Here is a 26,048-nt window from a genome sequence, read left to right as displayed (position 1 = left end):
TCTGATGTTTTGATTTTTTTTTTAAGCAAATAATTTGAGGCAGAAATAATGTATTATGTCCTTTGTTAGGTCTCATTGCCCAGGGAAAAGATCACCTCCAAGAACCTTGCCTACGACACAAAGAGTCGCTACTTACACAAACTGCTGGTCTCTTTTCTGGTTGTTGGGCCACAGGTGGCTCACCATTCTGAGTCTGCAAATAAAGTGCATCTTGATAAATTAGGTTAAAAGTGGGAGAACCTTCAGACTGAGAACGTCAATTCAGCTCTCAGCAGGTGCAAGTTGAAAGTGCCTTTTTGCAAAAAGCCACCACCAGCTCTGCACCTGCTCCTTGGAGAAGGAACCAGGTATCAGAGGGCTGCCCCGGGAGAAATGACTTAAAATCATAAGCAGGATGTGGCTGTTTCTTCTCTAATAGGGGCATGTTTGTGCCCTCTCAATTATACCTAACCTAATTGGAGGCCGTATGTGAGGGGGCCAGAGAAAGTGTAATAGTTAAATACCTATGAGGGTACCTTATTACTCAGATTCTAGCAAACAAACCCAAGTGGAGGAAATATGCAAACATTACTGTTTCACCTAATACTTTAATCTTTTCCTTGAGGTCATGGTGCAATAAATGTGACCGCTAATGAAGATGGGGAAAGCGTTAAAAGGGTCTGGTTGAACAGAAGAAGAACGCTGGAAAACCATGGGATAGAAATGCAGCTGGGAAGTTAAGGCAGATACTCGGGGCTCCAGCGAAACTGGTTTCCTCTTCTACTTGGTGAGTTGTCTTGTGTTTCCCCCACGAAGTGCAGAGGCTGTTTCAGGCCATCGGATGACAGAATTGCAACAACTCCAAACCAGGTGGGACAATCATTGACGTACTTGGGAGAGGAAGTCATTTCAGGGCTATAGTTCTAGGAGAAATGAAAGTTATTATGTGCAAGTGTTTGACTTTGAAGGGGGGAAGGGTGGTTGACAGCAGGACAGGAACTGCCGTGTACATTTCCTCTTCCTGTTTCCTTAACTGACTTCCTCAGGCAACTCTCCTTGGCGGGGGGAGTGTTCTCTACTGCCCTCTTTTTAGCCTCCTTCACCTTGTTTACATGGCACCTGCAGCAAGGAAACTCCATCCAACAGGGATGGGACTGGGGCTACAAGAGTTTGCTACAGACTGTGTTAATGTAAGGTTAGAAGATTCACAGAAATGAGTTTTGAGAGGCTGGCATCAGCGTTGACTTAAAAATTCTGATCTCACATGTTCATTTTTCCTAAAACTGAAGGGGCCTGTTTCTGGAATCTCAAACCTTTGGGCAAAGGTCCAAACTGCAGAGTGGATGGAAGTCATCTCTTATTTTAAAGGCTCACGTACACTTTAGAGAAGCAATTTTTCTAGCCCTGGACTTAAGTAAAATATTACTATTCTCTTACACTTTTGTTTATTACTATAAACAAGCAACTTCATTTTAACATTTACTCTTTATTGTGTCGCATGAAGTACCTATGTAATGCAAGTATGTACTGTACTAAAATACCTATATTTCCAAATAACATTATATGGTGTAGCCCACAGTCTCTGCAGAAGCATCGTGAGTAACCTGTGCCTTTATGCTTTACAATCCATTGTTGGGTGCTGTGAAAAGTATGCTAACAGACGAAAGAAAAGAAATACAGCTAAGTACGAATACACTTTTCCAAACATATACAGACGCAGCTTACAATGGAACCCCAATGGAAACAAGTCAAATGACAACATTTGATGTAATATCTATAAAATGTAGACTCTGAATAAAAAGCCAAAGGCACATAAAAATATATTTTAACTTTAAAAATAACTTAGTTACAGTAATACTTTGCTTGTGTCTTACCAACATGTAGCTGACGGTCAAAATTTCACGATATAGATATAATATATAGGGATATGTAAGAGCTACGAGAAAATCCCCCGAACCCATCAATTGTTCAAATGTGAAAACAGAGAACAGTTTTAAACACTGAAGAATTTGCTGCGGTGAGCCCAAATAATGTAATATAGAAAAGAGTCTAGAAAAAAGGCTTAGGTGTTAAATAAATTTTGACGACTTCTTGCTCAGAAAACGCTGGAGTTCTGTCAAGTTCTTTAACGTGACTTGTGCAGCCCTTCATAGCTAGTGCCAATCCCGGCCGAGCCAGAGTTCTTACGTGTCTGGAAACAAAAAAGGTGAGCTGAACGTAAGCAATACCCGCCGAAAATGGGTTCTGACTGACTCACTTCCTTTCTGCCAGGACAGTTGTTTTTTTGTTTTGTTTTGTTTTTTTCCCTAATTGTTTTTGCAAACAGGGCATAACAGGTACAAAAAATATTTCGTAGGAACCTTAGTTTAGAAAACCCATCACACACAACTGCACACATAGCCAGTGAAGCTCTTCTCTTCGACTGTGGTTTAGTTTTTATTTTTTGATACCTTTACCCCGAAGGACAAGAGTGGGCGGTGTCTGTTACTTATTTTTATCCATGACATTCAGCACCTCATCCAAAAAGGAGGGCCCCAGGTCGAGCTGCAGCGACAGGAGGGACCCCGTGAGGTCAGAGAGGGACTCCTCCGACTTCGTCTTCTCCTTGACGAGCTGGCACGGGGCAGGGTGGTCAAACAGGTCCTCGGCCGGCCAGTCGGGGTACTGTTCGGAGAGGCTGGAGGAGTGGCTGTCCCTGCCCTGGCTGGACTGTGACGCGGAGCCGCTGGAGCCCCACGAGACGTCCCCCTGGTGGCCCGTCCCGTTCTCCAACAGGCTGCTCTTCTCCGGGGCCTTTTCCTCCACGACGGGCTCACAGCCGAGCCGGGGCAGCTTGGCCGGCCCAAAGGACTCCGGTTTGGAATTAAATGTCACGGGCGACAGCAAGGGCAGCATGAGCGCCTGGGACCCTCCGATGGTCGGGAGGGAGATGGCGTTTTTGAGCACCGGGGAGGGCGTTTCGGTGAACATGGAGTCGGAGGTGCTGTTGGCCCGCAAGAACTCGCTGTGCCCCGGGAACGGGCCCAGGCGCGCCTTCTCCGGGTTCCCGGGCAGCAGCTCGTAGTTCCCCTGCAGGAAGGAGATGTCGCCGAACACGTCGTGCTGGCCCTCTTTGCCGATGTGAATGGTGTGGCGGAAGTCTCCGAGGGGGGGGCTAATCATATCGGGGGACAAAATGTCCCTCAGTTTGAATTTCTTGCCTTTCTTGTTATTGGCAGCTTTTAGGTAAATTGGGGTCTTGGCTGGCATTTTGGAATTGGAGAATGTCTACTTTGCGACAGGGAAAAGGGCCACTTTCTTCACAGCTGTTCTGTTTCCGAAAAGCCTTTTCTGATAGGATCTGTCACATCATTTTTTTCTCAAGTAGCTTCCAGAAGTGGTCTCTGAAATGAGCCGGGGTTTAAGAGGCCTTCCTGAAGTTATAGCCAAGTGTGGCGTCCTGAAGAGCCAGGCATATCATCCAACCCCTTCCACGATGGGGAGAAACCTGGAAAGGAAACCAAAGCAGGTTATAGTTAGCTGGCCCTGCGGGGTTCACTGGGGCCTGCCTTTTCCACCAGAGCCTGTATATAATGGCAGGCCCAGTTCCATCCAGAGCCAGCCTGATTGTGTCTTCTCCCTCCATCAAGTGGGATAAAAACTTTAATCTTCGGGTCTTTCACTAAGGGTCCACTAAGTCTTATTTCAGGGGGAGAAAGAAAAAAAGGAAAGAAAGAGATGAAAAACCTCATACCTATGACATCAGCACTTTCTAAAGATGGCCATGGACACAATTTTCTGCACATGTCTAAGATTTGAGATTTTTCCTCTATTATAAGAACTGCTGTCAGCACATGACCAGAGTGATTTCAGCTCCTTAAGACACAAGAGGATTTGCTTTAAAATGTGTTTTCTCTTTTGTTTGGTGTTCATACTAGCAAGACTGATAGTATTTTGTCGTTGAGTTCCGTGTCCAAATGAAATTAATGCAACATAGTGAATAGTCCTATAAAAGCAAAGGGACTGGAAATATTTACTAAGTGACACCGGTCAACAAAATCTTAGCAAACTGCATTCTCACACATTAGAAAACAGGGATTTGGGCATCAAAAAATAAATTGCCCTTTCTCAGTCACCTCCAGCCAGTAAGAAAGCTGTAAGAGCCAGAAGAGCTGTAGCTGGAATCAGGTTGTGGCACAGAGAGCTGGGCTGTCAAGGGTTTCAGGACCTGAGGCATTCTGAGATGGAATGAAAAGAACTCAACTGCTTCTTTTCACAGAAAAAAAGTGTGATCACCTATAACAGGCTGGGTCTTCACTTGGCAATACTTCTGGAACATTTACTGATAAAGCTCATATCCTCCCCCTTGGGTGGAAGGAACCCCAAGGAAAACTCCATGATGTGGCTCCTTGTGTTAATGCCTTTGTGGGCAAAGCCTAAGACCTTCTTCTAACCTACAGAATATGGCAAAGAGGATGGGATGGCCCCCCTTGGTTAGGTTATATTATGAAAGAGTCCATCTTAGCGGACTGAGAAAGAATCCTTCACCGGCCTTGAAAAGGTAAGCTGCCATGCTGAGGGACGGCCGATGGAGATTAATTCTGCCAGCAACCTGAGGGAACTGGCGAAGTGATTTCCCCCCCCAGTTGAGCCTCTGATGAGACCGCAGCCCTGACAGCTGGCTCACAGCCTGATGAGACCCTGGAGCGAAGCCCTGCCTGCACTCCCAACCCACAGAAACTATGGGACAATCACTGGATGGTGGTGTGAGCCACCAAGCTTGTGGTTGTGTATTACCGGCATGGAAAACTCACACCCCCTCCTCGCACATGCTAAGCTAGGCGGTGTGGGGCTCCAGGTTCTCATCTTACAGAAGAAAAACGCTTCATCTCTTAAGAATAACCCTCTAGCTCTTCAATCACATCAGCTGATGTGGGGAAGGTAAAGCCTTTCTCACTGCAGAATTCCTGAAATGGCTCCGTGAGACCTCTCCCATCGGGCACCCCTCCCACTGGCAGCAGAGCAAATAAATAAATAAATAAATACTCCGAGGGCTGAGTCGGGTGGTGGCTTGCAGAGAGCCAGCCACATGTGCTTTGTAGCAGCCAGAGGCCGTACATATCTGCTGCATACTTCTTTCCTTTTGGCGAGAGTTTTAAATTCATTTCCCCATGGCAGGTGGAAAGCGCTGTGCCCTGGCACCCACTGGCGAGGTACCAACTAGCTCTGTTTGGGAACTGGCTTGCACCCAGGCTCGACAAGGCAGGGAGCGATGAGCTGGAGAGGCCCACCGTGCCCTGGCTCCGTGTGTGGGGAGGAGGCCCAGGCAGCACAAGGGGGTTTGCGGCTGGAGTTAGCTAACCTTGAAGCTGCCACCTGGGACCACACACTTGCTCACTCTCTCTTCGGTCCTGACTAAGGCCCTGGCTCCGACAAGCTCTCCGAGATGCTGCTGTTATGGCCACACAAAGGTGTCCCGAGGTTCTGCTCCCCACCTGAGGTGAGGATCCCAAGGAAACACTGTGTTACTAACAGAGGGGCTTGATACCGAAGAAGGGGACATTGCGTGTGTAAGAAGCCAGGCTGGTGGGTCCAGATGTTCTCTCAATTTTCACTCGAATTCGAGTCTGGTGGCAGTCACAAATGTTACAAATCTAAAGTCTTGGATCCCAACATCAGAACTTCCTAGTAAGTGTCTAACACCCCAGGGCCCCTGTCACCCAGGGTAGCGGGCGTTGCCTTCCTGCGCCTCTGGGCACAGTGTGGTAGACAAGAGCCTGCAGGAGCCGCTGGAGCGCCGAGCCCACAGAAGGTGGGAGACAGCCCCGAGGGACAGCTGCCCACTGGCGCGATGTCCTCAGCACACACGGCCAGGAGGACAGCTGCCATGGAAAGATACAGTGCGTCCACCACAACTCAGGGGCAAGCGAGGGCTGCCTGTGGTCAGCTGGTGGAGTCAGGGTCATGCGAGGCCAGAAACCGAGGCAGAGCACTTCAAACTATGCAGAAAAATACCAAGACGACGCAGCCAGGCGAACGGGTCGCCGCCCTGCTGACGGGATCCCGCACCATCGCCCTGCACTGGAACAAGGACGGCGGGAGCTGGGGAGAAGGGAAACACTTGCACCCGGAAGGCTCAGGGGAGGAACGCCCAGCCCTCCCTCCCTGCCTGGCCACGGCCATGGCCACGACCACGGCCACCGCCATGGGCACTGCAAGCCCCTCGCCAAGGGCTAGCTCGGCCTGGTCAAAGCTGGGTTTTAGGTCAGTGGCATGGACACAAAGGTGGGAAGGAGGCAACAAAAAGTAAGGAAAGGGTTGGTGAGTGAGGGCCACATAAGCTGCGGGCAGTGGGACGGGAGTGGGAGAGAGAGAAGATACCGTAAAAGGCCTTTTCCTTTCTATAAATATTTACACAGTGTTTATTGCCTGACAGGGACGTAGGCTTCTAGGACTTTGCAAACAATAATTTGTATTGAATTTCTACCACGTGCCAGTGCTACGAGCTCCCAAATACACTGGAAATTGTTTTGGTTTTTGGTTTTTTTTTTTTTAAGGAATTTTGGATAAAAATGTCAGTTTTACAACTTTAGATGAGTAGCTATTTGCGACGTAATGCTGGGGAACTGGAGCTCTGACCCCATGCCTCTCTCTTCGCTGTCCTTCTCCAGCTCGGGCACCCACGCTTCATCCCGCAGACACAATCTAGTGAGGAGGCTGTCTTACACTGGCTGCTGCCTCCCCTCCTTTTCGGACATTCTGGGCTCCCGGGCTTCTCAGCCAATGTACATCAATGGCCCCTTTCCCTTCCTGGCCAGACTATTCTTTCCACATCTTCTCTGCCCTTGCTAGTACGGAAACCTGAGGGCGGTTTCCTCAGCGGTAACAAAGCAGCCGGTCCTGGGGTGGGCACGCGCGCCCCTGGGAGCCACCAGCACGGGCATCACTGACGGGCATCACTGACGGGCATCGCTGACGGCATCTCTGTGTTCCGGGCACGGTTCCAACTAGCTCCTGCACGAAAGCCCACCGGGCTGCTACCGTTAAGAGCCCCATTTTACAAATGAGGCTCTGAGGTACAGACGATGGGTCTTGAGTCCCTCTGCCAAGGCTACGTAGCTACAAGGCTCCGAGCCGAGCGGCCAGGCTCCGGAGTTGAAGGTCTCGACGCTGAACGAGCAAACTTGCCGAGAGTTCTGTCAGCAGCCCAGTTAGGAAGGGGGTGCATCCCAAAGCCTGCTGAAGATACAAATGTGTGCTAACACCCTGGGCTGATAAGGGGGAGGTCAGGCCCTGCATACACTGTGGTAGGAGCCCCAAAGGACCCCACCTGGGTGGCAGGTGGTTTGACAGTATCTATCAAAACTCCAAGTCCCGTGCCTTCGACACCAGAATTCCACTGGCAGAGATTTACCCGGCTTACACATGTGGGAAATAATACCTGTACAAGACTGTCAACCCAGGAACTTCCAACGGTCTGGAGTTGCAACAACCTAATTGTCCACGACAGAGGACGGGTTAAACTGAATTAAGGTGCACCCCGTACAAATGAATATTATACAAGTCTTAGAAAGGATGAAACAGTTCCTTGTATGCCGATATAGAAAGAGCTCAGAGATCTCTATCTTTGAGGGGAAAACAGGTGCCGAAGTATACAAACACACTTGTCTGGGCTTGCAGGTCTGTAAAATCTCTCCACAAACTACACAGGAAGCTAAGAATGGGGCCGCCCACAGGGCGAAGTGGACGGAATACGACAGACGAGGCTGGGCGAGAAACTTCTCACTGTATATCCTTTTATGATTTTGGGTTTTTGAACCATGTGAATGAATTAGCAATTAGCTATTTTAAAAAAAGGAAAAAAAAGTGCTGCTTAGGGCTGAGGCTGCACGTTGGAGCAAATTTTATATACAGGTCCCGGAAAGCCTACTGCGTCTGACCAACTGGACCCTAACGCAAATGTTTCTTTTTTTTTTTTTTTTAAAGATTTTATTTATTTATTTGACAGAGATAGAGACAGCTAGCGAGAGAGGGAACACAAGCAGGGGAAGTGGGAGAGGAAGAAGCAGGCTCATAGCGGAAGAACCTGACGTGGGGCTCGATCCCAGAATGCCGGGATCACGCCCTGAGCCGAAGGCAGACGCTTAACCGCTCTGCCACCCAGGCGCCCCTAACGCAAATGTTTCTGTGGCGATTGTGTTCAAAAGCCAAAATCTAGGGGTGCCTGGGTGGCTCAGTCGTTAAGCGTCTGCCTTCGGCTCAGGGCGTGATCCCGGCGTTCTGGGATCAAGTCCCACATCGGGCTCCTCCACTGGGAGCCTGCTTCTTCCTCTCCCCCTCCCCCTCCCCCTGCTGTGTTCCCTCTCTCGCGGGCTATCTATCTCTCTGTCAAATAAATAAATAAAATCTTTAAAAAACAAACAAACCAAAAGCCAAAATCTAGGGTGGCAGCGTGTGGGTGAGACCTCACGAGAGGGCTGACCATGTCTCGCCAGGGCGTGGCCCAGGGACAAACCACAAACCAGCCCCTCCTGCAGGGACCAGGCACTCGCGTTCAAGAGGCAGCACCAATGTTATCTGGCACAATGGAAAAGATCTCACAAGAAAAGGCAAATGAGAAGAGGCAAGAGACATAAGGATGCAGCAAGTGTCCATGTGGAAGGAGGATGGGCAGGAAGAGGCCTGGGGCTTGGGCATACGGTTCCTGTCCAGACGGCGGCTAGCGACACAGACACTGCTCTACGACGGGATGGTTCTACACGCCCAACCTGAAACCCCATCGCTGCTCGCCATTTTCAGAAAAGGAGACCTGGGCTCCGGGAGGCTGCTGGCACCTGACCGGTGGGGCAGTCGGCAGAGCATGGGAGAATCCCAGGGGGAGAGCCTGAGTCAGGCTGACACCTGAGAGGCTTTGCCCTCCGCCCAGAAGGAAGTGGGATCGCTTGGGAGGGGATATAGGATGGGGTGGGAGAGAGGAAGGAGGGGCTTACAGGCTGGATGTGAACTACTCCAGCAGAACTGGGGAGCAGGCCCTCTGGGTGTTCCATAGGCCAAATGAAGAGAACTGCTAGCCTTTTTCTATCAGGCAAGACTCTACCAACCATCGTGACCCCTTGGTACAGGACCACCCACAGGATGCTGCCCCCCCACACCTGGGGGCTCTCCCAGCTCTCCAGCTTTCTTGTACTGCCATCACTCCTCTACTCCCACCGTCTTCCTCAAATCCAAAGACAGAAAGTCAGAGGGAAGGAAGGCAGGAAGGCAAGAAAGAAAAAGGGCAGAAAACAGAAAGAAATCTTCCTATGTGGAGCCTTTTCTCAAAAACCCTCCTCTTGACCCTGAAATCTCAACTCTCCATGATTGCTAATCCCTTTCTGTGCGTTCTTGGATCACTATTTGCTCCTCTTTCCCCCCTTCGATGACACTTGAGATAATATTCATCTGGGAAATTAGATCCCTTAGAAAACAAAGGTCCCAGTCCCTGGGCACTGGAAGAGGACAGATTCGCCAATGAAAGGGGTCAACTCCCTGGTCAGTGGCTTGTCACCCTCTATCAAGGTGAGAGAGAACATCCAGCAGATGTGGCCGCACGGAGCCCAGCTGCAAATGCACAGGCCCTGGCTTCCAGGGATTTGAGAAATCCAAGGGTTCCAGGATTCAATAGAGCTTGAGGGGAAGTTAAAGTCACGGTTTTGATAAGAACGGCCGAGTGTCGGGGCGTCCTTCCGGCACTAGGCTAGCCCATTCCATTTTCCAGTGACTGAATGAAGCATAAGTGATAGTGTTAATAAGAGAAATCATCGCAGCAGGGATAAGTCAATGGAAAACAAAAACAAAAACCAAAAACCCCGAAGCAGCCCTTTGATTCTAAATAGAATGATGCCAAAAAGACCAAAGCAGGGCAGTGGCCAGGAGGTGGGCAAAAACAGGGTTCATTAAGAAGTGACACATGAAACAATCAGTTCCTGAATCACTTAAGAGTTGATGGGACTGGCAACTCATCTGAAAAGAACAAAGAGCTTTAGATTTTAAAAATCCCATTTATTTTAAGAAAGGAAATGTCTGGTTAGTCCACTAATTGTTTTAGAGTAATTCTTGGTGGAGAGAGAGGGTAAAAAAAGTTCTTGCATCCTACGAAACAGGTTGCAATGTTAATTTGAAACACACATGTATAAAAATAGGGGCAGGTGGGGGGTGGGGAAACCATCCCAAGGGACCTTCGGGCTTTTTCCTTTCTTCTGCTTTCGGGAAGTGAGTGTGCGCGGACTTCCCCTTGCTTGCTTCATTGTCACATCCTTCAAGGACATCCTAGCTTCTGATCACTTTTCACCCTGCCTCCCTTCTTCCTAGCATCCAGACCCAGCACTGCCGCACCACCCGGACCCCAAGCAGAAATATGAAACGGGTCCTCCTTCAAGCCAGAACCATCAGTCCCAGGGACGGATGATGACCAGTTAAGAACCTCTCCAACCCCAGCTGTCTTCAGGGCACTTCTCTCTGCCTCCAACAAGAAGATAACACTACTGTGATAAGTCCCGGAAAACTGTATTTGACCCTGGACTCCATTCATTGATTGATAAAAATATTTATTTATTTGAGAGAGAGAGAGAGAGAGAGAGAGAGCAAGCAGGGGGGAGGGCCAAAGGGAGATGGAGAGAGGGTCCCAAGCAGACTCTGAGCTAAGTGCGGAGCCCAACGCGGGGCTGGATCTCCTGACCCCGAGATCACCACCCAAGCTGAAACCAAGAGTTGGACACTCAGCTGACTGAGCCACCCAGGTGCCCCTGGACTCCACACTTTAGAAGGGATAAGCATTACCTGAAACATGTTCCTGTATGTTCTGAGGAGTCCAACAGGGAGACAAAGAACTTGGTCATGACATGTGAGAAGCTGAAGGAGGGGAGCAGCTGAACAAAAACTCCGACGGAGGGAAAACAGAGCTTTAGGAATCTGAAGGATTCATTTAACTGTAATAGAAAAGGGATTAATTTGTTCTCTGAGGCCCTAGGATTACTGGGCAGAAGCTAAAAGGACCTAGATTTTGGAAAAGCCAGGTTTCTCAAAGATGGAGTAGGTGGCTGGGGGTGTGTGATTGAGGTCTGGGGACGTCCCAGGGAGCAGCCCTGATCCCAGGCCTCCTCGGTGGCACATGGCAGGTCCCTGCTCCTTCTCAGTCTCCTACCCAGGGATGCTATTCCTGCCAATTTCCTCATGACCTCCTGTCACATTCTCCTGTGAAAACACTCCCGGACTTTAGCTAGAAGACTTTCCATTTGAAGATGGCCATGTTTTTACTAATCTAGGGAGGACAAGCCAACCTCCTGGATCAGAAACACTAAAATATTACCACAGTGTGGGCACTCATGCCAGTCCTTTCGCAAACCTCCGTAGGAGGGCTTCTCTGAATCAGACAAAGAATGTGAAATTCATGGGGAAAAAGTCGTAGTATTAGAAGATTCACATTGAACTTCAATCAAACTCGTAAGACAGAAAAAAAAAGGTAACCAGAGGAACACCCAATGAAAGGCATCCTGAAGAGATGCTTTTCATATTTTTAGTCTATTTACTCCACCCATGAGAAGATAAGAAGATGCCGCTTCTATTTTTAGATTCTTACCCTCTCCCGTATCATCCAAACTGAGGACGACACAGCTCTACGCTGCAAGGCTGGGGCACTCCCCGAGCTCCAGCCCCAGCAGCTCAGCTCTCGTGCAAAGGGCCTTACGGCCAGACTGAACAGACTCTATTTTACGGACCCACTCAAAAAGCCTGATGCATCTCACCTTCGCTTATTTATAAATGGACTTCTCGTTTATGATTCAGCAACAGCTTGTATTTATTTTTCTTTTATGACCTGCTTTGTAGAAACCCACAAAATACCATATGGGAGACTCACTGCTAACTCATGTACACACCTCACATTTATAGCATCTAATTGTACTAGTTGAAAGATTTTTTTAGAAGCCAAATTGGGAGACAGCACCTCCACCTCGAAAGTCCCCACTTTTGAAGATGGGCCATTATGCACCCTGTCTCCCTATTAAAATCCGTTACTGGGAAGGACGCAACATGGACATGGATCCCTGGGTGCCGTAGCAAGGCAGGAGGAGGACAGGTTCTCCTGACTCACTCATCACAGCTAGTTTTGCATGGGGCACAGTCTCAGGGCTGGAAGGACCAAGGCAGGCACTCTAGTTTGTCGGATGCAAATCACATGACCCCATTACCGTGAACTACTCGTGTGCTTCCATAACTAATGGATCCCACCTGATCTGCGAAGCTGCAATGACATTATCAATACAGAAAGAGAATTTGGCCCCCAAAGGTTAGGTCCCTTGATTACTCTATTTCTCTAATAGGGTGAAAGGACAGATATGGGATTTTCCACGCTATTCTCCCAACCTACTCCAGCCCTTGATAATCATTCATTCTCGTTGGATGGGCTGAACATGGCTTCTCCACCTCATACCGGCACTGGGTATATTGGGAAGCTGGCAGCGGCCATTCCATTCGCCACCCACTTTCAAGGCAGGCTCCCCTGTGTTATTTGTACAGAAATATCTGTACACAAATATTTGTTCAATAAATGAATGAACGTCCCCTCAGACCAGGCTGAGAGCTCTTCTACGGACACAAACGGGATCTTCTCTTTTTGCCTCCCGCTACACACAGCACACAGGGAACATTAAGTCAAGAAGGTTTTAAATCCATAACCCCTGCGACCCCTTCCATCATGAGGGATGAGTTGGTTTGCTCCCAAGTGCCAAGCCCCAGTCCAAGTCTACAGGGGCTCCGCAAGGAAGTGGCAAGTTTGAAATGCCTGTTTCTCTGAAGAATTTACACTTGTGACTATGGAATGGCTAACAGGTGAGTGTTTGCCCTGGGCCAGGCGGCACTACAACACACCTCTTAGGAAACAATCTTAGATTAAGCCCATATCTCAGGTCAATCAGCCAAAGCCGTGGAGGAGCTAGGATTTCTGCCACCGCGGGACTCCACAGTCTGAGCTCTTAATTGCTGGATGGCTAACATGACAATTGGCATGCAAGTGAGTTTAGAAAGGAATGGCCACTGCAGGCTACCTGCCTCCAGGTCCGACAGGACAAAGAAGAAACCATACACTATCTCAACATCAATGAGAGGCAGAGATGGTAACCGCACCTTGTTAGGAAACGAGAATGAATAAAAAGGTCCTAGACACCAGCCAAAAGAATTTTGTCAAAAAGAATCTCAAAAGGAATTTGACTTGATGTAAAAGAAAAGCCAAAAGATTAAAATTTTGCAGTTGTAAAAGCCCCCTGAGGCTGGAGGAGAAAAACAAACATCCTGTTCTAGAAAACAGCGTTCATTTCAGTGCCATTAATTCTTTTCCCAGAGGAAGCACGTGCACCGGCCACCACACGGCTCTCGCTGGGGACAATGACTCCCTTCCCTCACTGGGGACGCTTCACTTCCCCCGCAACTTTCTGAAACTAAGAACCCTGTGTTCCTTACATGGAATGTCCTTCCACCTTCTTACCATCAACCCCTCCTTATAACATCCCCCAAGATCCGCTTTAGTCACTTCCTTCCCAGAAAAAATTCCCTCAGTCACCTCACGTAATCCAGGCTCAGTATTGCACTGGCGGAGGCTTTCTGAGGACTCCTAACAAGGCTATTATTTGTTATTTTTGTTTTCTGATTATTTTGTTTCTGTTATTTTGTTTTGTGATTTTATGTCCCATATTTCCAGGTAGGTGCTAAGCTCAGTAAGAAGGAGGTAGGCAACCGTGCTATGAGTAAGAGCCACTGCGGATAAAAATCTCCTCTTTATGATGGATTCCCGACAGCCTCCTTCTGGGCAATGAACACCAGAGGCCCTCAAATGTTACGAAAGAAACCCTTTTAGTTTTCCCTCTGGCCCTCCCTTAGTCCCTGCGTCTGCAGGTTATAGTCAGTGGGCCAAATCCAGATGTTGGCCTGTTTGTGTAAATAAAGTTTTATTAGAACACATGTATGCCCATTCTTTTATATGTTGTCTCCAGCTCAGTAGTTCTCCACTGAGGGTGATTTCACACCCCCACCCAGGCGACATTTGGCAATGTCCAGAGATGTTTTTGATTCTCATGACTGCGGGTGGTGGCGCTACTGGCATTTAGTGGGTGGGGCTAGGGGAAATGCTAAACATTCTACAACGCACAGAACAGCCCCCCACAACAAAGAATTATCTGGCTCCAATTCGCAGTAGTGCTGGGGTTGGGAAACCCTGGTAGAGCTGCTTTCACATGACAAGGTCAGAGCTGAGTAGCTATGGACAGGCTATGTGGCCTTCTAGGTCTAAAATATGAACTGACCCTTTACAGAAAAAGTCTGAGCCCCTGCCTTAGCTATGGCATTTCCAAAGGGTTCGATGGTTGTTGTTCATCCCCCAACCCTTAACAATCCCCCTGCAAGACAACCCTGCCCATGGCTTCAACTATCCCCTCCAACAATAATTTCCAAATCAGTGTCTTCAGCCCACACATAACGTGAATCTCAAGTTACTACTCAAGGTAGCTCTGCAGACCACGGCCGGTGGATGAAAAGATGAGTAAAGAAATCAAAAGTGAGCTACTAGAAACTTTTTGACATTGCCGTAACCATCGAGGACAGGACCAGTGGATTTTTCTCCTTGGATGGGCTATTGACACGTTTGGGAGCTGGGTGTGGGCCCAAGGTACTCGTTGTGCACGCTAGCCAGTACCAGTATACAGTGGATTGGAAATTCTAAAACAGACATGAAGAAAACACGGCTCCTGCACAGATAGCATCGGACTTTTACCCCCCAGTCTTTTGAGACTTCAGCTGGCTCCCCCCAAGCGCTTCCTGTTGAACTTGTTCCAGATGTGCCATCTTTCCTCCTGCCTCCCTAGCACAAGCCTCCCGTACCTTCCTCTCGGTAAATGGCAGGAAGTCACCCAAATCCAAAACGCGGCTCTTACCCCCAACTTCTTCCCCTGCCTCATTCTCCACATCAAGGCCCACTGCTGTCTCCCCTGATCAAGCCCAAGGCCTCAGCCTTTCCTAGGCCTCCAGATCGCTCTCCTGCACAGGAGCATCTGCTTCCCCACCTGTCTCCCTGCCTCCAACCTCATCTCCTCGAGTGAGCCAGCTACAATGCCCAAGTGACCGTGTCACTCTTGGTCTTCAAAGGCTGGCCCACCCTTTCAGCCTGGACATAAAACTTGTGTGAGGCCCGCTTTAGCGGTCAGGGTCCTGCCCACTCTTGCAGCTAATATTTCCTGCCAGCCCCCCCAAGACCTCTTACTCCGAGCCTCTACTGTACCTTGTTTATCCCTCAAACCCACCAGCTATCACACTTGGCTGCAATCACTACTGGGTCTCCCACTGGGCTGCCTTCTGCGGAGAGACAACTAGATTTAATTCATAGTTGGCACTGAACAAATGTTTGTTGAATGAATGTACAAATGAGAAAGTTTGAAAGAGATTGCCTGGACTTCCTTCCCTACCTGTCCTGTTGAAAATGCAAGATGGAGTTTTTCTAGGACCCCTAGGGGGAAAAGAAATAAAATCATAGAACGACAGAGCTGTGGCCCCTTGTGGCAAAGGCTTTCTTTCCTTTTTCCATCTGTAAGACACTTTAACCTTTCTCTATCCACACAGGGTAAGATCTTACAGGCTAGCCATCAAGCCCCTGTAATTCTAGAGGCTCTTACAGATCTTTGGGATTAAGGCAGAGAATATTTGTCATCGTGCTATTTGAAAGGGAAAGGGCTTCTATCCTCGACTGCAACATGCAAACAGCATCTCAGAGAGACAGGCAAGACTCAAGAATAAACTGACAATACATTCCCCTGACTGCAGACTCGCTAGTTATATTTAAGTCAATCTTAAAGAATGAGGCCCTGGAGAAACAATGAGCTCGCTCTCCAGACCTTTCCTTTCAAAAGGAAATGGGTTAAGGGGAAATTTGGATTATTTGGCCCAAGAGGTACAAAGAAACCTCAAGAAACTATAATGGACATTCTACAGAAAAGGACTGCTTTGAATAGCAATGTGGGACCAGCACAGAGGGGGTACTTAAGAAAAACACCTACCGAATGAAGGAACATACTGGCAAACACAACAGTAGACAGAGCTCTCACTGCGGTTCTAGGCCTTAGGGGGGAAGACACCTGGGCTAAAACTTGGAGCTGGGCTCGCAGGCTCCTTGCAGAACTCTGGACACACGTGGGTGCCTTCTGTGTAAATGGACATACTTACCCCAAACCTGCTTCTCTTAAAGGTGCTTATAAGAGCTGAGAGCTATGCAGACACCAAGCATCATCTTTACACCAAACGAAAAACCAGAACATCTACTAGATTCAACATGCAGGAAGGGAAGCATTCTATTGACAAAATAACGACTTTCACTTTCTCCTTAATTGTCCATAGCAGTCATCAAGAAAATGGTCTGTGTCCGCCCTGTGAACCTTCTCCACAACTGGAAGGAATTCCCACCTCCAGCTTGCTCAGAGGACACCAACTTCCCCTACAAATGTACAAGCATCCTTTCTCTCCAGGTACAATCCTCCCAGCCTTGAGAATGAAGGGGACTTCTTGGGAGTTGAGCAAATTACAATCAACCGTTATTGATCACATAAAGAAAAATGTGAGGGCCTCTAGTTATTTTCTTAAATATCTGGTACGCTGTCAAGTGAGAGGGAATCTCTATGGTCCCAGGGACAGAACGAGCTATGTGATAAAAGTTCATGGCGAGGCCAGGTGGGGCCGTGTCTGAGGAAGAAGTCTAAGACAACTTGAGTTAATCAGCTTGAAGAAAGGGAGAGGCTTTCCCGCTAAGTCTGAGTTCCCAAGTCGGGATTCCAGAGGGGAGGGAGAGAGGAAGCATTCCTGCCTGGGGAAGTTAGGGTAGATACCCTCTAGGCCATGCTCCTGAGAGGAACCATCCCTGGCAAGTACACCCAAGCTACGGACACGCAGAGATGATATAATCATAGACCTGGGTGTAAGATTTATCTATCCTTAGTATTACAAGTACCTTATGATGGTGGTTCTTCACCCCGTGTCCCCTGGAGCACTCAGAGCTCAAGGAAGTCACCTCTGGTCACTGGTGAAGGGAAGGGAAGCTGAGAAAAGTAGGGCCAACTTCCCTACCCGTTCCTTCCTCCTCTTCCACTAAAAAAAAATTCTAAAATCTGTTCATAGACTGGGTTTATATTTCTTTCTTTGCTTTGGCTAGGAAAAAAAAAAAGTTTGAAAGAGAACTGGGCCAAGAAGGGGGACTTGTTTTCTGTCTCTCAACTCTTAGGGCCTTAGTTTTATCTTGTCAGAATGAGCAAGGAGGGCCGAAATAAGGATCCTTCCATCTGCGAAATGTTAGGGTCTGTGATTCTCCCTCTGCAGAAGCATCTAGTTTCCAGGGAATTTTAAGGAAAAAATGGAATATTTTTTAATGAAGTTAAGAGCATCCTTAGAATCAAAATATTGGTTACCAGCTTATAAAACGTTCATCATCTTTTCCCATCCTTCCTAGTACCAAATTAAAGGTACAACGCAATGCCAGTAATTTTCTCCGGGAGCCTCAGTTTGCTCATCTGCACAGTGGGGACAGTAACAGTATCTTCTTAGGAGACAACACACGTCAAGTGCTTGACAAACTTCTGTTAGGCAATGAGCTGACTAATCAGTGGAAGAGGCAACTATTACTAATTATTCCAAGAAACCAGAGCTGCATAAGTTAACAACAGGCCAGAAGTTCACTGGTAGGATTTTTCTCCAACCTTATTTCTTTTAGACCTTGGGATTTGGCCACATGCATAAACTGACTGTTTTAAATTGTGTGAAAACCCCCCGACATGTTCTGGTTCCAAGCGTATTCCTCATTCTGAAAAAAAAAACTGGAATTGGAAAGAAGTCACTGTTTCCCTCCCCACACTGTCCCGGGGACATGTCAGTAGCACTCCACCCCACCTGTCCCACAGGGGAGCCCACAGCTGAAGGCTTCCCCACGATAAGACAGAACAAAACCCACCCATGAACAGAAACTTAGACTAAAATTACATGAAGCCAAAAAAATCAACATTATTGTGGAAGACACTTCGCTCTGAAGCCATCTGAGGGCAAGAAAGACACTTGGCAGTTTAGAGCTATGACAGGCACACGGTGGGCCACGTGGCTTGAGCGGATGGACCCAGTGAGAGGTCACCTGCCTTCATCCAGCCCCTGGCTAGTCACTCGCATCCACCAATAGCTACTCAGCTGAGAAGACGAGCAGCAAGGTCTGGGGCTGGCTTGTGGGATCCTTACCACTAGAACCAAAGGACCGGAGGTGGCCTCCCTTTGAACGTGCGTGTTCTGTCACCCGGGAAACAGTAACGTTACTAGGGCAGGATTTGAACAAGCTGCTAAGTGAACGTGACCTCTGGCCTGACAACACTAAGAGAAGACGGTGCCAGAGGCAGAATCATGTCACAGGCTAGGGCTAGATTGTCTGCTTTTCCATTAGGTTCTGTTGTTAAAAAAAGATGAAACTGCTATAAACGAGGTTCAGTCCCTACTTTCAAGGAGCCAGCAGGCTAGCTAGGTAGCCAGGAGGGTCAGTAACTGATCATTTAAACGCAGTAAGTGTTACAACATAAGGTATAAGACACTGTGGAAGTGCCTCGGATACAAGGGGGAGGAAGAGTCGGAGAATGACAGTACTCTACAGCCCGAGAAGAGCCCGGAAAGCGTCCATCTGCTTCCTCTGCACCCCCATCCCGCCCCTTTCACGGCTTCACAGACGAGGGGGCAGAGTCTACCCAGAGAAGGGCTGGAGTTTGCCTTGTGACACAGCTGGCCAGTCGAGCCTCGTCTCCTGCTGTGTTAAAATCAACGTTATATGACTGAACCGACCCTTGGCAAAAAAAAAAAAAGAAAGAAAAAGGAAAAAGTCAAAAAATTTTTTTAAAAAATAAATAAATAAAAAGGGAAAGAAATCAAATACATTCTGAAATGGCAAAGCCACATTAAACCAAAAATGCCTTGTTTAAAAAATGTGTGTAGCCTAAATGATTGTAATGAATTTGAACAGAACAGGTCTTTTTCAACTAAACACACAGTGATTTATCATTGGCATGATGTGTCCACAAATATGACCTTCGAGTTGTCACCAGAACATGACAGATTCCCGAGTGTGTAAGCTGTCTAAATAGAGGCCTGGCTTTGAAGTTCTCTGCCCTGCACGCTGGCTCAGGCTGCCTCGCTGCAGATCCGCACTGGTCTGTTTTTTACCCAGGGTTTTACAATATTAGTAGTAAGAGAGCTATGCTGATAGGTGTCACTGCTCCGGGCCCACTGGCCTCTGCAGCTAGAGGTGATCTAGCACCAAACGCCTCATCGAAGAGATGAGAAAAAGACCCTGGAGTCCATTACATCTGGATCAAAGCTAAGACCAGACCCTGCTGTTGCACGTCGAGTACCTCTGTGATTGTTTCCATCAGTCTTGCACTAATTTGATCAAATAGCAGAATGACAGGTGTGCTCACACCTTCCAGCGTGTCCTTGCGGCTGGCTCTAACCCTATGGTTCTCTAAAGAGTCCTTGGGTTCCTTCAGCTCTGCAGGGCAGACTGCGGTGTGCGGCTTCTGCCTCTGGCTCGATGGCTCCCAGAGTGTGTTTCCTGCCCGACTAACCCTGCCAGCTGCTCTGTGGGCTAATGATTTCAGAGACTCTGGACACCGTCTCCCTGTGGCGATTCACTAAACACAGTGACATATTAAATGCTCTGAAAAGTCCTACAGAAAGGGACCTTAATCAAGCTAGTTTCCCAAAGAATCCTTTCCTGATGCTATTCCTATCTCAGGGTACGAGTTAGGTGGTGGTGTCCTAGCTCACTGCCGATGTGTTATCACTGCAACACGGTGTAACAAAGAAACAAAGCCTAGAAGGTGAATAATGACTTTTTCAAACATGCAAACAAAACCCAAATCACTGAAAATCAGGTTCTTTTAATTTCAAATCTGAGACTCGAGAAGGATTCTACTATTAATCCATGACTTGGGCAAGCAACAAGGATTCAACATATACTAATTTGGAACTCACCAGCTTCCAAGTTTGCCTGGCTATTCAGAAACAGAGAAATTTTAAAATATCAATATCATGATTCATATTATAAAACTGTGGTTTCATTTTAAAAATGGCTTTTCCACCAGAGGTACTGTCGAACTCAGACCATCATCATGAGACACTGGTGAACTTGGCATTGAAGAAATGTATCAAGGCCAAGGAAGGCTATTTTTTTTTTTTTTAAGCAAAGGAACATACCCAACTATTGCTGTAAAACTATTTGGCTACTTATATTATTTATTGTGGTTTGTGGGGTGCTGTTTCCTTTTGTAACCTTTAAAAGGGTGGGGCAGGAGAAGGGCAGATTCCAAATGGAGGCGGACACCTGGGAGGCTACTGCTCCTGGTTTTGAGGCAACCTGAGTTATTTCGAGCCATGTTTTCTAGAACCCCTACTTGGGTCTGAGCAGCCTCCCCCAGCTACTCACAATCCTGTAAGTCCAAGGCAGCGGAGGCCAGGCTGGCCCCCCACAGGTTATCCAGGGCACCTCTAGTAGGTTTCCCAGGCCCCCTTCCTCTCTCTGTCACACCAGAAGCTTATCTGGCAGGGCCCCAGGCATGTGTAGAACTTGGAACTGTTAATGCGGCCCGACTTCCACCAAGGACAGAACCTTCCTGCCCAGCTTACTGGTGGCTCCTGCCTCTTGCTTAGCCCCTCCTGAAGCAGTGTCCTTACGAAACATGTATTAAACGTCCACTGGGTGCCAGGGGATTGAAGGGCCTGGCACTGAGGGTGTGGTCACTGGTCTGAAGGAGGTAACCGTCCAGACTGGTTATGGGACACTGGAACCCCTGGCTTCTCAGAACTTCAACGCGAGGATGTGGTCCACCTTAAGCTCCACTTCATCCTGGGCTCGTTCCTGGATGTCTCGGGCTTTTCTTTCCCCTTTTCACTTCTGAATCCTACATTTTCACATGGCACATCTGTTCATTTATGGTATAAATTAAATGCTCAGGTTAACTCTTAGCACTTTGATGATGGATCCACTGCAGGCGAAGACTGTTGCCATACCAGTGAGACTATCTTCAAAAACGAAATCATTCACATGATATTCCCCAAGGCTGGCAATTACTGCCATCTTCCTTTGAACATGGAGCACTACGAAAGGAGTTCTCTGCTGGAAGCCAAAAACCCTCACAAGAGTCAGATTGAACAGCCTCCCCGCCGCTCCTCCCTAGCGGTGGGGGTGTGGTGTTCAGTATAAGGTCAACTAGAACTGAATTCAAACCTGATTCTGCTACTTACTCAGCTGTGTGACCTTGGCCAAGTTACCAAACCTTTCTGAGGCTGTGCTCTCATCCGGAAAATAACAACAATACTATCTACCTCAAAGGGTAGTTACAGATATTAAACAAGCCAGTATTAAGCACCTAGGAAAAAAAATAAAAGCAACAACGAAAGCATCAACGTTTTGTTGTGCTTACTCTGGACTGGGCACTTTTTTTTTTTTAACTCATTTTTTTTTAACTCATTTCATTCTCAGAGTTAATATTATTATCCCTATTTTATAATTGCTAAGCTGTGGTATGCAGGCTAAGTAATTTGCTCAAAGTCTCATAGGTATTAAGCGCCAGAGCAAGGCTATGGGCCCAGGGCAGCCTCAGAGAGGCTTCTTAACCTCAGGGCTTTTTCCCCATCGCCCTACCCCAGAGAGGTGCTGACACTCCCGCGGGATTAGCCACTCCTGCATGCCAATTACATTGCGTAGGCATATTTAGGTTTTCTCCTTTCAGTGTAATTTTGGGCAAGTATAAAACAGGTCTGCCCTCAGCTTCCACATCTGTAAAATGGGGATATGACCAGTTTTCCTCCACGGCATGATTGCTAGAAAAAAGTGAGTGACATCGAGGTAAAGGGCTGAGAAGATTGCCTGGCATTCAGGACAGGCTCCATGTAGGAAGTACCTTTATCATCCTAAGTCCTGAACAGCATGATATATTAGCAGAATTCTTGGACTTCAGTGCTTGCTAAAAGAGATTTTGTATCTGGCTCAATCTACCAGTTTCAAATGACTATCCTTGTTCTCTGGCAAACATGCTGCATTTAAAAATAGACTGAACTTCTTCAATCAATGAATACTCAGGTTCGCGGGATTCTGGCTAGAAAGAATTAGGCCAGGCTGAAATGAAATTGGACCCAAAATAAGAATTTTAATAATTAAAAAGAAAACATCAGAGGGGTCTTTCTGGAGGGTCTCTTCAGGTTATGAACTGTACTTCATGCACTGGATAAACACCGCGGCTACTGGGCACAGAGCTTGTGAAAAACTGATGGCCTGGTAAAAATTTGGGGGTGATATAGGTTAAAACAACTTTGTCCCCACTGCTGTTGAATACCACGAATTCTAGAAGCAAAAAAGGGCAGCTTTTGTGAGCATGCTGGACATAAAACAAAACACCACATTAAAGGAAAAGCTGGACAGCAGACAGACAAACCAGCGCATGTGAGCACTTCTGCGATAATTTTTAGGGCTTTGTATTTACTCTTCTTGCACATTTACATTTACAATGAAAAGAAAAATAAAGTGCAACACTCATTACTTTAGCTGTCTTTACATGTTACGTTCAGATAGAAAACAGAATTTCCCTGCTCAGATTTGGAGGGAAGGGGGAGCTCATCTTATTTCATGTCTGTAGCCGCTGCCACAGCCACAGCACCGTGTTCCAATCATGGAATTCATAATGTAAATCTCTTGCAGATGATACCACTGGGAAACAGAAACTGCCATGGACCCAGAAACACTTCCAAATTTCTGTAAAGTTCTTATCTGCGAGCCCAGAGGCTGGTACTCAAGTGTCGTGTTCAGTGACTGAGGCCCATTGGGAAATCGACATTCTTTGGGAGACTTAATGAAGAACTTTCCACCATTCCTCGACTATACAAATACGCCCAATCCCTGATTCCACATGTGACAATGATGAACATTTCACAGCTGCCCCAGCTCATCTCCTGAGTGTTTAAATCTCTTCGGAAAAGGGTTTGTGTCACACACCTACAGTCTAGCTGATTCTTGAACTGCCAATCAGAGCTCATACAAATTACAGGTGGTGTCAAAGACCTCTAGAAGTGTCCAGAAAAAAAGGAGAAGTTGCGTTTCTTGGTTGTTACATGCAAGATCTTTTCTAAATTAGAACATTACAGGAGTCTTTTAAATCGCCTTCGAGATACCCCTGGGGCATCATCACAACTTCCCGTGGAGCCTTTTGTCTCCCTGTGATGTGAAGGGGAAGTCTCCAAGACTGGCTTTGCTATTCAAATACAGACATCTGCTGCACTCTTAATTTCTTGTTCTTTCTAAAAGGCAGCATCCCCAAGAAACTCTTGAATATTGTGAGGCCTAAAAGTTGGGGGTGGGGAGGAAATCTTTGTCTCCCTAACACATTCATCAATTCCCTCCCCCTTCCCAGCACCTCCCTCCCTAGAACCCCCGCCCACACACCCTCAGTATACATAAGCAGCGACTCCCCCAAATATACCAGGGCTGGAAGGATTCATTTTGCAATACCCTCCTGACATTCCTATTCCCGCCCTCATTTTAATTCACTCACTTTTTTTTTTTTTTTTAAACAAAATGTAATTACTTGACTGTCAGCCTGGGCTGCACTCTGGGGCTTTTACTCTTTTCAACACAGCTGCGCTCCGGGCTTTGATGCTGCTGTCCACGCAGCTTGTCCCAGCCACAGCCTGGCTCTCGGTAATTCAACATTCAAGTGCGTATTTATTTTTAAACTGACCTCTCCTAGACTGTACAGTATAAAGGAGGTCCTGCCAAAAAATATGCTACTTTCTATTTATAAGATGAAACACATGCCTCCCAAAGTCGAGAGGGGGATGGAGTACAATAATTCATAACAAAAAAATGACTGGCCAGATCCATTCGTCCTCACATGTCTGATACTCGTCTGTGTCAAGGCAGTTTCAAGGAGAAAAAAAAAATCTTGAAAACGCTTCAGCTGTTCAGAAACCACAGTTAAAAAAAAAAACAAAAAACCATTATAAACTGCCAGGTCTGCAGGTTGGAGCTCCAGCCACAATGCCCCCTGTCAAGGCAGGAGAGGGCACCCAGTGGGTACTGCCACCGCAGATCTGCACGGTGCACCCATGTGCGGCCCTGGTGCCAACGCATGATGGGAGGGGAGCGGTAGCCATGTGCGGTTTGTTCTCGGATGGAAAAATGCAATACGCGCCCAGAATGGCTGTCAATAGCTCGGAGGGTGCAGCGTAGCCGTGCAGCTCCACCCTGAAAAGTGGTGGGCACAAATGGTGGAGCTCTGCGTCCTGGTCATGCCACCCGAACCCCTCCCGGTTTGCTTTACGGTCTCCTTTGGTCCTTTGGACACCAGCTGGGAAGGCGATGCTCTCGGAATCCCCGCTCCCTAAGCGTTTCCAAGCCTAGTACCCGGCGCACGCCGGAAGCGGCCACTACCGCGGATCGGACAGACTCACAAGCAAAGAGGAAGGAGCCCTGGGCAGGCAGCAACTCACCAGCCACCCCGAAGAACCCAGCCGCTGCCCCAGGGCTGGACGCGCCACACGGACGCCTCCCGAGGGCACACTCCGTCCCGGTCCGTTACCCGCAGATCCAGCCGGCTCGGCCGCGCGGCACCTCACAGCACTATCCACTCCGAGTCGGCGTGAAGGCCCCCAAGGCCGCGTGTCCCCAGGCTCCGCCCGCGCTCCAGCCCCTCCGCTGGGCTCCTAAACCGCTCCGGCCACACTCGGGAGGGAAGGTGCGAGCCAGACTGAGCGCGCAGCGACGGGACGCTGAGCCTGAACCTGTGAAGGGCGGGGCCGGGGGGCGTGGCCGACGGCGCAGAGGGCGGGCCCGGGCGGGCGGGAGGGCGCGCTCGGCCCCGAAGACCCACCCCGCCGTGGTACCTGAGCCCGGGCCGGGCGGAGCGGGCGGGGGTCAGCCGCTACAGCGCCTGCGGGCCCCCAGAGTACAATGGGCACCCATCGTTACCGCCCTGGCGCCACCTTTAGGGGTGCGGCTTCGATCCGAGCCGCAGCGTTCAGCTCCCTCGGCACAAAGAGAGGTCGCGGGAGACACTCGGTTCAAAGAGGGACCCCGGGGTGCTAGCGCCTGGGTGCCTGAGTACAAAGGGACTCCGCCCGCACCCTGGACACCTGCACTAAACCTCTTGCGCCCACCTCTCCTGGTCCCAACAAGCCGATCTAGCCCGGCGAGGCTCGGGCGCCGCGGGCGGGTGACTCTCGAGGAAGGCGGCCACCTGACCGCGCCGACCCTGCCCGGCCCCGGGTCCCCCAGCCACTCGTGGCCCCGGCTCAGGGGAAAGGTCGTGTTTTGTCAGTTTCCAGCTCGCTCCCTTTGGAGCTGCTGCCAAAACCCGGAGAGTGGATTTGGCGCACTGGAGACGCCCGGGGCTGCGAGCCGAGCGAGTGGGCACGCGAACAGCCGACGCTGCAGGTTTTTCCAGTCCAGGGGGAGGTGTTTCCTCTCCCGCGGGGTCCCTAACGAGACTTGCCTGAAGCTGGGGCAGGCGGGTGGCGGCGGTCCCCGAAGCGCGACGAGGCGCAAGTGGCGCAGCTGCGGGCCCGGGAGCCTAAAATTCCGCCCTTGGAGGCACCTGCGCCCGCCGGTCATTCCCCCAACCGCCGGGGCACGCCCCGCCCCTCCGCCTGGAGGCCCAGCTTGGACCCCGTTAATTAATTTTCTTAATCCGTCTCCGTCTCTTCCTTCTCGAGTGCTCCGCCTGGGTTAATGAGTAGGCGACAGGAAAGGGCGGCGTTTTCCGGCTGCAAGGTCCCAGCCTGCACGGTCGGCCTGGGGAGGCGGCTGGAACCCCGGGGCGGGGGGTGGGGGAGTCGGGCGCTCCGGGCCTGGCCCGGGCCCTGGGACTCTCGGGTTGGACGGAAATCCTGGCACAAAGCAGATACCCTGCGGAGGACCTTGACTTTCCCGAGCGCCGTAAGCTTCAGGTCCTCACCGCAACACCCCCGGGTCTGAAACCTTCAGAAGGCACAATGAGCCGGCATTGTAA

General features: G+C 49.0%; 1 protein-coding gene across 1 annotated transcript; it reads right to left on the bottom strand.

Annotated features, from left to right (window-relative positions):
• Positions 1–1,445: 1,445 nt before the first annotated feature.
• On the bottom strand, positions 1,446–24,935 carry CDC42EP3 (CDC42 effector protein 3). Its single transcript, XM_011219226.3, has 2 exons — positions 24,532–24,935; positions 1,446–3,466 (listed from the first exon to the last, which is right to left on the bottom strand). The coding sequence occupies exon 2, from the start codon at positions 3,226–3,228 to the stop codon at positions 2,464–2,466; it is 765 nt and encodes a 254-aa protein (XP_011217528.1). The 5' UTR covers positions 3,229–3,466; positions 24,532–24,935; the 3' UTR covers positions 1,446–2,463.
• Positions 24,936–26,048: the final 1,113 nt, after the last annotated feature.

The sequence above is a fragment of the Ailuropoda melanoleuca genome, chromosome 4 (genome assembly GCF_002007445.2).
Source record: "Ailuropoda melanoleuca isolate Jingjing chromosome 4, ASM200744v2, whole genome shotgun sequence".
Classification (NCBI taxonomy): Eukaryota; Metazoa; Chordata; class Mammalia; order Carnivora; family Ursidae; genus Ailuropoda; species Ailuropoda melanoleuca.
The sequence above is the reverse complement of the archived record's forward strand: the minus strand, read 5'-3'. Positions and strand labels throughout refer to the sequence as shown.